Below are 14,168 nucleotides of genomic sequence, written 5' to 3'. Positions count from 1 at the left end.
AGATCAAGCTCTTCTAACACAGGACAAGTAAAAATATATAGTAATCCCTTAACTTTCTCTCCTACCAAGCATATTTTCCACCCCCCTTCCCATTCCCGTCCCCACTTTTCCTGCTCAGCATGTAGCATGCCCTCCCTGCGCACTTCTCTCCTGAACACGACTTCTCAAAATTTTCTACTTTTTTCCCTTAACTCCTCCCCACTCTTCCTCCTCTTAGGGCATGTAGCAATTCCTATATCATATCTCATTTGGCATATAACATGGTTTCTGTCAAAATAATTCCTGCTTGCAAAGTAGGTCAAGAACTGCACGCTTATCACAAAAGGAAAAAAAAAAAATGACATAAAGTCCTTCAAACATTATAAAGAACCTCTTTTATCGCAGAAAAATGTAGAACCACTACTGCCCATCTCAAGGCAGTGAGCAAATCCATTAAGGCCTCAAGCTGCATTTGAAGCAAAATGGCGACATGCCATGTCTAACAGTGTAAGTAAAACAACATCAAGCATTATCAAAAGATAACCCTACACCTAATGGATGCTCCTAAAGCTTATAACCACTACTACCTCTACTATTACTTCTAAAGATTCTAATTATCCGACACATGGAACAAAATCCAAAAACTATACAGAAGTCATGCATGCTGTGCTCAGTTATTTTAACACCCCCCCTTCCCCAAAAAAGAAGTTTATCCAAGCCATTCAACAAAAGAACATGGAGTTGCATACATTTTTTTGTAATTTTGGCAACTGAGGGACAAGAACTGCCCCTGTAGTTGTCATCCCACCACGGCTCGAAGAAGTTTCGGATGCTTCTTCAAACTTCATGAATTGTCCCACCTGAGTGGCTGCCAAATGAGCATAGCATATCATACATGAGTTGACAAAAACAGACGTTTTTACAGGAGCTGAGTTCAAACATGTCACATTTTTAGATATATCCATTAACCCACAAGTCCAATTCCACTTCATTCTCTCATTCGCCATTGATTACACTGCCTTATCTTCTCCTCGTCCAACAAATGGAAACTTAAGCATCTTTTGGGATTTAGATGATCTCAGCCCCTCCCATGTTTCTTCCATCAAGGTAAACATTCGAATGTCAAAGTAGCATTTTAAAGCTGATCCTAAAACTTTTGCTCAGTGCAGAGGGCAGCTTATAGTGACCCTTAAGGAGAATAGGGTAATCTCTTTTGCTTCTATAGCTCCATTTGATGATAACGAAGTTCAGAAACATTACTTGGCTCTGTGGAAGAGTTATGGGAACCTCATAGACTATGTTAATTTTTAGTTTTACGCATATGATAATAGAACATTTGTGTCTCAGTTCATTAGCTACTTCAATACCCAGATGATTCAGAGGCATGTTATTTTGTATATAGTACGATAGTAGCAAAGCATATTCATGTCTATTTGGGTCTCACATCGATTTTTCAGGATATGTTTAAGTCATTTAAAAGCTTTTCAATGAGCATATTATCGGATGACTCGAGATAAAAATTTTTATTTAAATTATGAATTTAAGATATGGTTTCACGGATTACTGTCGTGAATATGCTACATGATTTCATGCTAGTCTAGAATGCCTCTTACATGGCGGATGCAGTTGATGTGTATTGCATGCTGGTAGTGGATATAGGTTCTCCTGTGCCTTCAACTTCTTATAAATGATCTATTTGAACCTATCAGGTCCAGGTTTTGTGGGAAAACGTCCAATTTATAGACGGCATGTTGCCGAAATTGCGTTAAAATTTTCCCAAACAAAAAGAAAAGATAGACTTAGTTTAATGTTAAAATATTTTTGAAAGGATGACTGAAACTTAGGTATCATAATAAATGAGGCAATGTAGACTTAGTTAATTTAGAACAGACATTGATTTATATGTTTTTGGTCCGGTAAGCTTAAAGCATTCATTGCCGTGCCAAAATCATTGAAAATATTATATACACTTGGCTGAGGATTTGAAATTTTGAAAAAGGCATACGTTGAATATATACATAACTCACAGGGAGCATCAGTTTCATAATTATTTTAATTAAATGTTCTCATAATCTCATAATGTTCATGTCCAAATGCCTGGATGAATAACAATACTACACTGAACCCAATACTATCCACTGTTCTCTGTTATTTATATTCTGAATTTAAGATATGATTACATGTATTATTGTCATGAATATACTACATGATTGCATGCTAGTCTAGAATGCCTCATGCATGGCGGATGCAGTTGATGTGTATTGCATGCTAGTAGTGGATATAGGTTCTCATGTGCCTTCAACTTCTTAGAAGTGATCTATTTGAACCTATCAGGTGCAGGTTTTGTGGGAAAATGTCCAATTTACAGATGGCATGCTATCGAAATTGCATTAAAATTTTCCCAAACAAAAAGAAAAGATAGGCTTAGTTTAATGTTAAAATATTTTTGAAAGGATGAGTGAAACTTATGAATCATAATAAATGAGGCAATGTAGACTTAGTGCATTTAGAATGGACATTCATTTATATGTTTTTGGTTCGGTAAGCTTAAAGCATTCATTGCCATGCCGAAATCATTGAAAATATTATATACACTTGGCTGAGGATTTGAAATTTTGAAAAAGGCATACGTTGAATATATACATAACTCATAGGGAGCATCGATTTCATAATTATTTAAATTAAATGTTCTCATCATCTCATAATGTTCATGTCCAAATGCCTGGATGAATAACAATACTACACTGAACCCAATACTATCCAATGTTCTCTGCTATTTATATTCCGAATTTAAGATATGGTTACATGTATTACTGTCGTGAATATGCTACATGATTGCAGAATGCCTCCTATATGGCGGATGCAGTTGATGTGTATTGCATGTTGGTAGTGGATATAGGTTCTCGTGTGCCTTCAACTTCTTATAATGATCTATTTGAACTTATTAGATGCAGGTTTTATGGGAAAACGTCTAATTTATAGAAGGCATGCTGCCAAAATTGCGTCAAAATTTTTCCAAAAAAAAAAAAAGAAAGGTAGGCTTAGTTTAATGTTAAAATATTTTTAAAAGGATGAGTAAAAACATTTGCCATGTCCGAGCAAAAAAAAAATTGCCATGATCTAATGGCTTTTCAGCTGTTGAGTGAACACTATAAATCCCTTATACTATCTTTAGTTTGCAAAATGCTTATTCCTAAGAATAGATATAGTTGTAATAGAAGAACTTGATAATTTGTATTAAAAATGTATTATAATGCACAAGTGAAAATTTATATTTTTTTATCAATCATAGTAAAGAGTAGACAAGGAATGGCTATAATTTCATCATAGATATACCTTTCATATTCCATGTTGCTGTATTTTTTTTTTAAATTTTCTTTTATGTTGGGCATCTCGGCTAAATGCAGTGGTTAAATGGTTTTGTAGATATATTTTGGAGGGGAAAGAGCTAGAATTCTGTATGAAGAAGATCCAGAGGAAGAAGGGAAAGAAAAGAAAGGGAGCAGATGTTGCCTAAAGTTTTGTTGCCTAGAGATCATTTTCATTTTTCTCAATCCCATATATCATTTCAGGCATTGGACTCTCAAAAGATTTCCAGATGAATTTGTTTGTTTATCTAAACTTTGTTTCTTGCGTTACTGTTCAATGCCACATTAAAATATATCAGATAGCATTGTCTCTTATAGTTTTAATTATTATTTGAACAAATGAAGTTTTTGTATTTTAATTTGAATTTGTACTGGTATTTGTATTTAAATTTTGAATATTTTTAAATAATTTTTGTTATTTGAACATATGTTATTTCTTTATTTTAATTGAATTTGTATGAAATTTTGAATGGTTTCAGTTTATGTATTTGAAAATGTAATTATATATTTTTATATAAGAATTCAAGATTAAAAAAAAATAGTATTAAAAGGTTTTTTTTTAAATTTTCTAATTATTAGTGAATGATTCAAATTCGTCATTAATACCCTACTATTAGTGATGAATTTGAATCCTTCACAAATAACTTACTTTTAGTAACGAATTTTGGATTCGTCAATAATAAAATGCTAGTAGTGACAAATTTTTAATTCGACACTAATACCATACTAGTAGTGATGAATTTCTAAGTCGTCACTAATACTCTACTAGTAGTGACGAATTTCTAAATTGTCACTAATACTCTTCTAGTAGTGACGAATTTCAAATTCGTCACTAATACTCTTCTAGTAGTGACGAATTTCTGTTTTGTCATTAATACACTACTATTAGTGACGAATTTGAGTTGAGTCGTTCTATATTATATAGTGATGGTGTTAGGGTTTTAGTGACGGATTATATCCGTCACTAATATTCCATTTTAGTAATGAAAGTTATATTTGTCACTAAAAGTTAGTAGTAACGGCACATATAACAACTATTTGAAAACCGTCATTAATAGTCATAAATTCGTCACTAATACTATTAGTGACGAATTGATGGCTATTAGTGACGGATTGGATCCGTCACTAATACCCTGATTTTTTGTAGTACTGTATATAGCTACGGTACCGTACTTTATAAACTGTATTTGTAATAATCCATCAGAGTCTGATACTATATAGAACGTTTCCGTATGTAACTATCTGTTTTACCATGATTCCATAATAGCTGTATTAACCATGATGCTGGAATAAATTGTTTCTATAACAACTGTATTTCTAAAATTAACTGTAAATTTGTATGTCATGGTACTGTAAAACTGTATAATCATGGTATTCTGAAAATTACTGTAAACATGTTTCCTGTCTATATATTCTGTAAAAACATAATCTTTAATATTACTGTAAAACATGTCTTTGTACTATGTCTATATTCTCAAGCCACACAGTAATTTAAAACATATTAAACATAATTGATAAACCATATAAATTTCTGCTGTGAATAATAATTTGGTAAAAACGTATAATTTATACTGAAAACATACTAGAATTGCCTAGCATAGCATATTTCCAGTACCTGATTTCTTCTAAAAATCCCCTACTGTAACGGGCCTTACACCCGTAGGGCTCCCCACTCAATACCCTGAAAACAATGTTTGCCATAACAGAATATTACTATTTCGTTGCTTATTACATTTCCTACAACTACTGGAAAGCTAAATTTTGACAAAAAGACCTTACCCTAAATTTGGGATGAAATCCAACTTCATCCCACCAGCGATCTGCTCTAGCAGACTTGGAGAGAACTTTCCAAGGAGTGTCGTGGTGGCCTCAGATCGCCGATCCAGCGGTTGATGGGGCCAGAATCGAAGAGAGAAGGAAAAGGAATCGTAGAGAGAGAAGAGTGGGAGAGAGTTCCGCTGAATTTGTGCGTAAAATTTGAGTTTAACACTATTTATATTGTGGGATTCATCGATGAACTCTCCCCTTCGTCGACAAAATTCAAAGTCGCCCAGAACATCCTCTCAGTATCTTCTCGTCAACGAAACATATTCTTGTCGACAAGAACCTCTTATACCCTCGTCGACGAATCCCCTATGTTCGTCGACGAGGCCTTGAGTAATTTTCTTGGGTCGTTACACCAAGAAACCAAATTTAGAAAGTTTCCCAAATTGAACTTTTAAAAAGTTTCGAATAGCAGTCGCCTATCTGTAAAGGGTTAGGTGCCTGCCTTGTTCAAATCCATTTTTATTTAAAAAGTCAGTGCACAGTCAGTCGCCTCAGTTGTCAAAGTCAGGTGTCTGCTAGGTTAAATTGAGGTGCCTGGCACCCTTCTGTTTTCCAATCTTAAAAAGCACAAAAAGGTCAGTCGCCTGTCTATTTTAGGTCAAGTGCCTCAGCATTTGAAAAACTTATTTTTTAAGACTTTTATTTCAAAAACTCTTTTTGCTCTTTGGGCCTTCTAATTTATAACTTTGAAAATCATTTTTCAAGGTCTTAAAGATAGGTCGCTAGGTCTTTATTATTCCTAAAGAGCTTCAATGCATTCATATTGAACTTTAAATTGAAGTACTTACATAAGACTTCCTTAAGACTCTAAAACATTCAATTCTTGAAGTCTTCATGTATGTACTTACTTTGAGTTCATCTTGTCTTGAGCTTCAACATTCTTTGAGCTTTCATAATATTTGTCAAACTTTGATATGAGTTTTGCCGAACTTTGATCTGTGCTTTCTTTGAATCACTTGTTTATAGGTTTACAATGTACTCTTGTGATTACTTGATCTTGAACTTTCTAATACTTAATTCCTGAAACATCACCACTTTAAAATCATATTAAATTCCATTGATTTGTTATCATCAAAATAAGAGTCGTAAGCCTTATTAGGCCAACAACTCGGCCCCCGACCGTCAAATAGAACCAGGCCCCTGGCCATCCAATAAAACCTGGCCTACAACTGTCATATCAAATCCCTGTATTTTCATAAATAGTTCTGATATTTCACAAACATTCACAAACTCGGTTATACAATAACCCCCAAAATTATATTCACCTACCACATGATTTCAGTATTTTGAACATAACCCGTAAGCAACCAAGAAACACAGTATATTTAGTTCATAAGGTCAAACCAAACTTTCCACCATTCATTTTACTCAAAATACCATAACATATATCCTACGTTTGAAAATGTCCATTCTAAATGGTCAATTTTTGAAGTAACAACTTAAAACATAAATATACTTACACTAAAAACATTTTGATCAGTTCAAACTAGATAAAAAGTTGACTTAACTTAATCCCCTTACCTATTTCTGAAAAAGAAACCGAAACAGATGAAAATACTTGAAACCCTTGCTTTTTGAACCGGTAGAACTACGAGTACCGGCTAGCCTGGAGAGAGAGTGAACTGGGAGCAAGAGAGAACTCGTAGGAGCCTTTTAATGAAGAAATCTCGAAACCCTAGCAGAGCCAAAAAAGAAGAGATTTTGAAATTCCAAGAAAAAATGAGCTCACTTCTATTTATAGGTGGGCAACCTAGGAGAAAACTAGCGACGGTTTTCCCTATCCTCGTAAAACCGGCGACGGTTTGGCAGTTGACCCTGCCAATTGACCAAAAATCGACGACGATTTTCTTAACCGCTAGAAAATTCTCGACGGTTTGGGTCCTGCCAAACCAATTTTCTTCTTTTTCTTTTGTTTTCCTTTATTTCTCTCTTTTATATTTATTTTCTTTTATTTTTCAAGTTTGGGTTTCTACATAACAGCTGAAAATCGGCAACAGAAATAGGAAAGTGACAATATGAAAAAAAAAAACATTTTTATAATTTATTTCTTCACTGTGGAGAAATAGAAACAAAAAATAGAAAATAACAACGATACCAAACAGACCCTTAATAATTGGGCTACGAATATTTTAGCATTTTTGGTGATAAATGGTCCTAGAATTTAGGGGGCAAAATTGCCTACTTATTATTATTATTCCATTTCAATGTCAATATTATTTTTGTTTATTGAGACATAATAGTAAAGAAATTTAAGAAGTGGGATTTGGGTATGTAATTCAATATATATGATTAAATAAATTGTAGAGTTTTATAAATTTTCGATTATGAAAGAATAACGAAAATGATTCAAATATTTATGAACTTTTTTTTCGATAAGAAAAGATCAAATATTTGATCATATTTGGCATTCAGGTTGAAGGTCTTGCACTCAAATTTTAAGACTTAATGATCATAAAACAAGATAAGAATGACCTTATCATCTAATATGTAGCGTGAACTCAATTGATCTTTCATTACTAAGCTCTAAAAAACAAGTGCTAGGAATAGACTATATGTTCATGTATTAGCGTATCCTTTTGTTCCCTTTTTTTTGTTGGTAGCTAATGGTATCCAAATTTTTTTTTCGGGTCCTTTTAATCCATGGGTGAGAGGTCATTTCTTAAGTAAACTTAATTTTTAGTTACATCTGCTTTTTATTTTTTATTTTTTTTTACCATCCTTAAACATTTTAGCACAGTTATTTATGTTGATCAATTTGCTATGCCATAAACAAAATGCACATGAGATACATGTGCAATGAATTTTCTTTTTCTTTTTTTCAAAATAAAAATAGTGTCCATGTCTAATGAAAAAGGAAAAAAAATTGCAAACAAGACACTAATCATAGATACCATCAACATGAAATCGTACGTAAAATCTATAAAATAAAGGGAAAATGTTTTTGCCTATCCCTTCAATATCTCTTATGATATTTTTTCTCACAAATTCTAATAAATACCTCCTCTCTAAATTAAATATATTAGAAATGAATATTAAAGATTAAAAATTTAAATCCAATATTAATGATTAAAAAATTTTAACCCACTACACATGCTCTTCTTTTACACCCCATTTGCGACTTTTCGATGGGTATGCACTATTGTATTTTATCAGTATTGAAGTTGATAATTACATTTCAATACGAAGAGAATTGGCTTAAATTGATAATTTTATTTTTCCTTTGAAGCCAATTTAATAGAATTGTGTATCAAGTACTTATTATCATTGACTTAAATTTATGCACTAAATTTATAATGCTTTTTGAATTTTTTTTTTATAGAAAGGATGGTTGGATGAAGTAGTGAAAAATGTTAATCCTATAACTTACATTAAGAAATCTTTCAAATTCTAAAAATGTCTAAGTAACCGCTTTTTTATGCAAATTAAATCAACGAGAATATAGTAATAAAAACAAAATATATATAATTATTTTTAAAAATATATATATTTTTGGAAAATATAAAGTATGCAATATCTCAGATCGGATCAAATAATTACATGAATAGCGGATAATCCATCATACATATAATATACTTAAACCAAGTAATTCTAAAAAAAAAATTCATATACAGTGTCACGCCTCGAACCCTGAAATGGGACCCATGGGTGAAAATGTAACTAACCTATCCTTGTATCTAATAAAACATCCAAAGATACAGTACAATGGATGAGGGTCCGACCCTATAGGGTTCCCAGACACCCTAAACACATCCAAACACAATCACATACACAGCGGAAAAAGGTCATTCTATATATACATATGCAGTACCATACCAGAGTCTATACAAGAGTAAAAACAGGCTCCATCAAAACGCACAAATGGGTACCCCAAATGCATCCCATAATGATAACCCACAAAAATACAGTCCTAGCACTTACCCAAGTGCTAAACGCAGTATACCGGCCATTATGCTCCCTACACCAGGACACTAGTTCTAGTTACTCGAAGGACCTGTAAAAATGTACGTACAGCAGGGGTGAGACACCACTTAGTAAGGAAGAACACAGGTTATATCGGTGTGTGGCATTTAAGTGTTATAATGATACAACATACACGCAGTTAAATGCATTCCAGTACTAATTTCCATAGTGCATACACGCACCCATACATATGCACAAGATCAGTAATTCTGGTGTCGTCACACCCTTCAGCCCGAAGCCGGCCTGCGACATACGGCGTTGGCCCATAGCCAACCCGCAAACACGGCGCCACCGGCACATTTCTAGTCCCTAACTCCCATGACATCGTACCAGCGCATAACTGGTGATCCACACCCTTCGGCTTGATGTGCCGGAATAGGCTCACGCCCTCAGATATAGAGCCGGACACTCTTGCCCACATGGCATTTGATAAAATACACACCCTCAGATATAGAGTCGAACACTCTCAGTACCTGGAACAATTTCGGAACCGCGTTCCTACTAGAATTTCAACATATCACACACACATGCATGCTCATATAATCAAAAAAAACCACACCCATTTGATAATATAAATCATGGTTTTCCAAACAAATACAGTTTAAATAAGTCAAGGCACGTTCATCCCAATAACACAGTATAAATCAACATATACCCACGGTTTTCACAAAACCAGGGATATAGCCCGTCACCCCCTTTTCCCAAAACTGTAATAATGAAAAACGCATAGTTTTCCCCGTTAGTTCCCCCCAAATGAGTAGCCAAAACACACACAGGACCATGGACCACAATTCCACCGAGTCCGATTTCAAAAATAATCAATATAAAAAAACATAGTTTCCCTTACCTTTTCCCCGCATAGCCAATCCTGAACTCCAAGGTCCCGAAAAAGTGAACCGAGTTCCAAAACCTACAAATCACAGTACAGCATATGCTCACAAGATAGTCACCTACAAAACTACTGGATTAGAAATGAAAACTGAGCCTTACCTCGATTTTACGCCAAAACTCGATTTCCGAAACAAGATTTTGATCCGTAGAAATCGTAAAGAATCCTTCCACGATCCTCGTGGTCACTTCAGATTTCCAATTCCATCAACGATTGGTGAAGAAATCTAGAGAGCGAGAGAGTAGGGAGAGGTTTAGAGAGAGAGAGAGAGAGAGAGATATTTGAAGTTAATGAGGAAGTAAAGAAATTTCCCATTTATAGCCCTTTGACCCAGCCCAACTCGTCGACGAAATGGTGCCTTCGTCGAAGAATCTTCCACTACCTTCGTCGATGAATCTGGGATCTTTGGTTTTTTCGAGACTCCTTGGCTTCTCCTCGTCGAAGAGTCTCTAAATTTCGTCGATGAGAAGAACAAAGGCTTCGTCAACGAAATCTGGCTTCGTCGACGAGGCTTGCTCTTTACCAAAATGTTCCTCTCTTTAAAATATTCAAATCCATTTATCATGATTTGGGTTCTTACAATCTCCCCTCCTTAAAAAAATTTCGTCCTCGAAATTTGTACTCTCTCATTCACAAAGTCATACCCGGAATACACATATACGATCTACCAACAAGAAACTGGCGACTACTACAGCGCAGTCCCATCATACACATACATACCCTCACTTGTGGTGGAAGAATACCGTGGTTACATATACAACTGTCTTAGGAGTTCACAATACACACACACTCCCAACAACTAACCATCTATCCCAACCCATAGTAGGATCATGTACAAGTGCTCAAAACAACTGTGAATACTTCCGGCGTATTTCTGTTTCCAGTTCCCAAGAAGCTTCCTCAACTTCATGGTTTTGCCACAATACCTTCACTAAAGGTATCTCTTTGGTACGAAACCTCTGAACTTTACGATCCAGAACCTGAACAGGTATCTCCTCAAACGCTAAGGTATCCCTAATTTCCAACTCATCATAACTGATAACATGTGAAGGATCCAACACGTACCTCCTCAACATGGATATGTGAAACACATTGTGGACCCTCGAAAGTGTTCGAATTAATGCAGTCCTGTAAGCTCCTGGACCCACTCGCTCAAGTACCTCGAATGGTCCGATAAACCTCGGGCTCAGCTTGCCCTTCCTCCCAAATCTCATCACTCCTTTCATTGGAGCAATACGCAAAAATACCTTACCTCCCACTTCGAACTCTAACTCACGGCGGTGAGCATCTACGTAACTCTTCTGCTGACTCTGAGCTGATCTAATCCTCTCCCGGATCAAACCACCTTCTCAAATGCCTGCTGCACAAGTTCAGGTCCTAACACCTGACGTTCACCAACCTCATCCCAACACAAAGGAGATCGACACCTTTGACCATACAAAGCCTCGAACGATGCCATCCCGATACTAGACTGGAAGCTGTTGTTATAAGCGAACTCTATAAGTGGCATAAACTGTATCCAGCTACCACCGAAATCTAACACACAAGCTCGCAACATATCTTCCAAAATCTGTATCGTCCTCTCCGACCGTCCATCAGTCTGGGGGTGGAACGCTGTACTGAAAGTAAGCTTTGTCCCCAATGCCTCCTGTAAACTCGTTCAGAATCGAGAAGTAAACCTCGGATCTCGATCTGACACAATGGACACCGGTTGTAATGACCCGGTCCTTTATACGAACCCAGGTGTCACTCTTTCATTACATAATATCTATACCTGTTCAAGATATGGAAACAACCCGCCCTAAACAGGGACATAAGGGTGTAAAACATACATAATAATGATGTAAATGTCGCGGAAAAACATAAACATCCATTGGGATTTCTACTAAACTTATACCAGAGTTCACTAATACATCCATACTTTACATATTTCGGACTTAGAACAATTCTCATTATTACAACCCTCCAAAAAGGAACTTCATCTAAGATTTACTACATGATTCAGATGCTTATGTAAGCTGTTCAAAAACAAAGAACAATTCTCATTATTACAACCCTCCAAAAAGGAACTTCATCTAACATTTACTACATGATTCAGATGCTTACGTAAGCTATTCAAAAACAATCTCCCAGTCCTTTTAGCTATTAGGACTGATGCACTGATGGACCTGAAAACAAAGGTTGTATGATAGGGTGAGACACCTCTCAGTAAGGAAGAAGGAGTTACAACAGTGTGTGACTGCATACATGCATATTTTCATTCAACATCTGGAATATAAATCAAATATTTTCAATACAGTAATGCATCAGTTATATCATTATTCATATTACAAAATTCTCACATCTGTCTTTCGACCATTTAATGATTTATCAGATGACCAACAGCAAAATATCCCTATAACCAGTTTTACCCCGTGGCTCGGGTTGTGCACTAATACTCGTCCAATGCCCTGTTCGTGCAAACACTACCGAGTACCTACATACGATCCAACTGCCTCCATTGGCCCAATATCAGCCAATGGTGCTAGCTGACCATCTTGGTACCCACATCGTTTAATACGTGTGGTTGCACGTGTACATCTAGCTATGATATCGTGTCGTATCATATAACAGTAGTTTATTTCAACTCTGCAAAGAAAGTATTTTTCAACCCTCCCGAGACTCTCAAGCTGTGGTTCCGTGTATCATAAATTCAATTTATACAATTATGATTTTATCTCCCATAATCTATATCAATAGTATAGAAATAATCCCATCGGGTTCAAACCGATGTATTTCCACTCATTTTACCCCTCTTTGTTTATTGATGCGGCTCAATGTATCACCAACCTCTGTTTATCACATTGTCAGTATAACAAATTGGCATTTCATTCCCATATTTTATATCAGTAGTATAGAAAATACATTCATTTCCATTTCAACATATATCACACAAGTTTGATACAAAAACCGGCTAAATGATAGAAATTCAATATACATAGTTTAACTAAATAAATAAAGGAATCGAGTCTCTCCTACTATAGTATAAACACAAATAACGATGTTGGTAAAATTTGGAGATCATACGTCGAAATCCTTATTTTTACCACAAATCGTAAAATCATCAAATCGGCATTTCTACTCAGTAGAATTTCACAAATAAGCAGTTAAATCATAGATAATAACATAAACTAGCTTTTTAGCGGTTTAGTTTTCCAAAATAGTTGTTGTAATCAAGTTCTCCTTACCTTATACTCGAAATGAAATTTCGTACGAAAACAGTCCAAAACGACAACTCGAGATCCCAAAAACCTAAAACCACATAACATAACCTTACTATGTTTTCTCTTCGTATCCAAATATCCAATCAAAATTAGGATCAGATTCCTACCTCGATTCTTGGGAAAACTCAAAACACTCCGAACGACGATTCGATCCACTAAAAGTGTAGAGTTTTCTCTTCTGATCCACGCAGTACCCTCTATTTTTGGAAATGGACGACGAACGGTGAAGGATCTTAGAGAGAGAGAGAGAGAGAGAGAGAGAGAGAGAGAGAGAGAGAGAGAGAGAATAAGAGAATTTATAGAATAAATCCTAACTTAGCCCTTAAGTAATCTAAATAAATATCTCCTCCAACATATTTATATATAAATATCTCAAAATATCTCTTTTCAAAATATCTTCTCCAAAATATCTTTTTATTTATTTATTTATTTATTTTATTTTTATTTATTTATTTTTTTTTAATTTTTTTTTTCAAGGTCGGGTTACTACAATCTCCCCTCCTCATAAGAATTTCATCCCCAAAATTCACCAACTGATACCAAGCATACTCTACCTTACGTCGGAGACCTACAGAAGAGTCGGCAGCCACCATTAAAGCAGCTCTGTCCCGAAGTTATTATCTACCCTCGCTTATGGTGGAGGAATATTGTGGTTACAATGTGATGCTTTGGAAGATTACACACACACACAAAACTCTCCCAAAGACCATACCACCTATACTACTATACATAATTACGTACCATCCGAAAATAACTGTAGGTACTTCTAGCGTATTTCTGACTCTAACTCCTATGAAGCTTCCTCCACTGCATGGTTATGCCATAATACATTCACTAGTGGTATTTTCCTAGTCCGTAACTGCTGAACTTTCTGATCTAATA

General features: G+C 35.3%; 1 protein-coding gene across 1 annotated transcript in view; it reads right to left on the bottom strand.

The window, feature by feature from the left end:
• Positions 1 to 352: 352 nt before the first annotated feature.
• LOC131145685 (uncharacterized) overlaps positions 353 to 14,168 on the bottom strand; it is a 29,227-nt gene continuing 15,411 nt past the window's right edge. Inside the window, exon 5 of the mRNA XM_058094884.1 lies at positions 353 to 478. Coding sequence (XP_057950867.1) covers positions 353 to 478 — 126 coding nt within the window. The remainder of the gene's footprint in view (positions 479 to 14,168) is intronic.

The sequence above is a fragment of the Malania oleifera genome, chromosome 13 (genome assembly GCF_029873635.1).
Source record: "Malania oleifera isolate guangnan ecotype guangnan chromosome 13, ASM2987363v1, whole genome shotgun sequence".
In the NCBI taxonomy this organism is placed as follows: Eukaryota; Viridiplantae; Streptophyta; class Magnoliopsida; order Santalales; family Ximeniaceae; genus Malania; species Malania oleifera.
The sequence above is the reverse complement of the archived record's forward strand: the minus strand, read 5'-3'. Positions and strand labels throughout refer to the sequence as shown.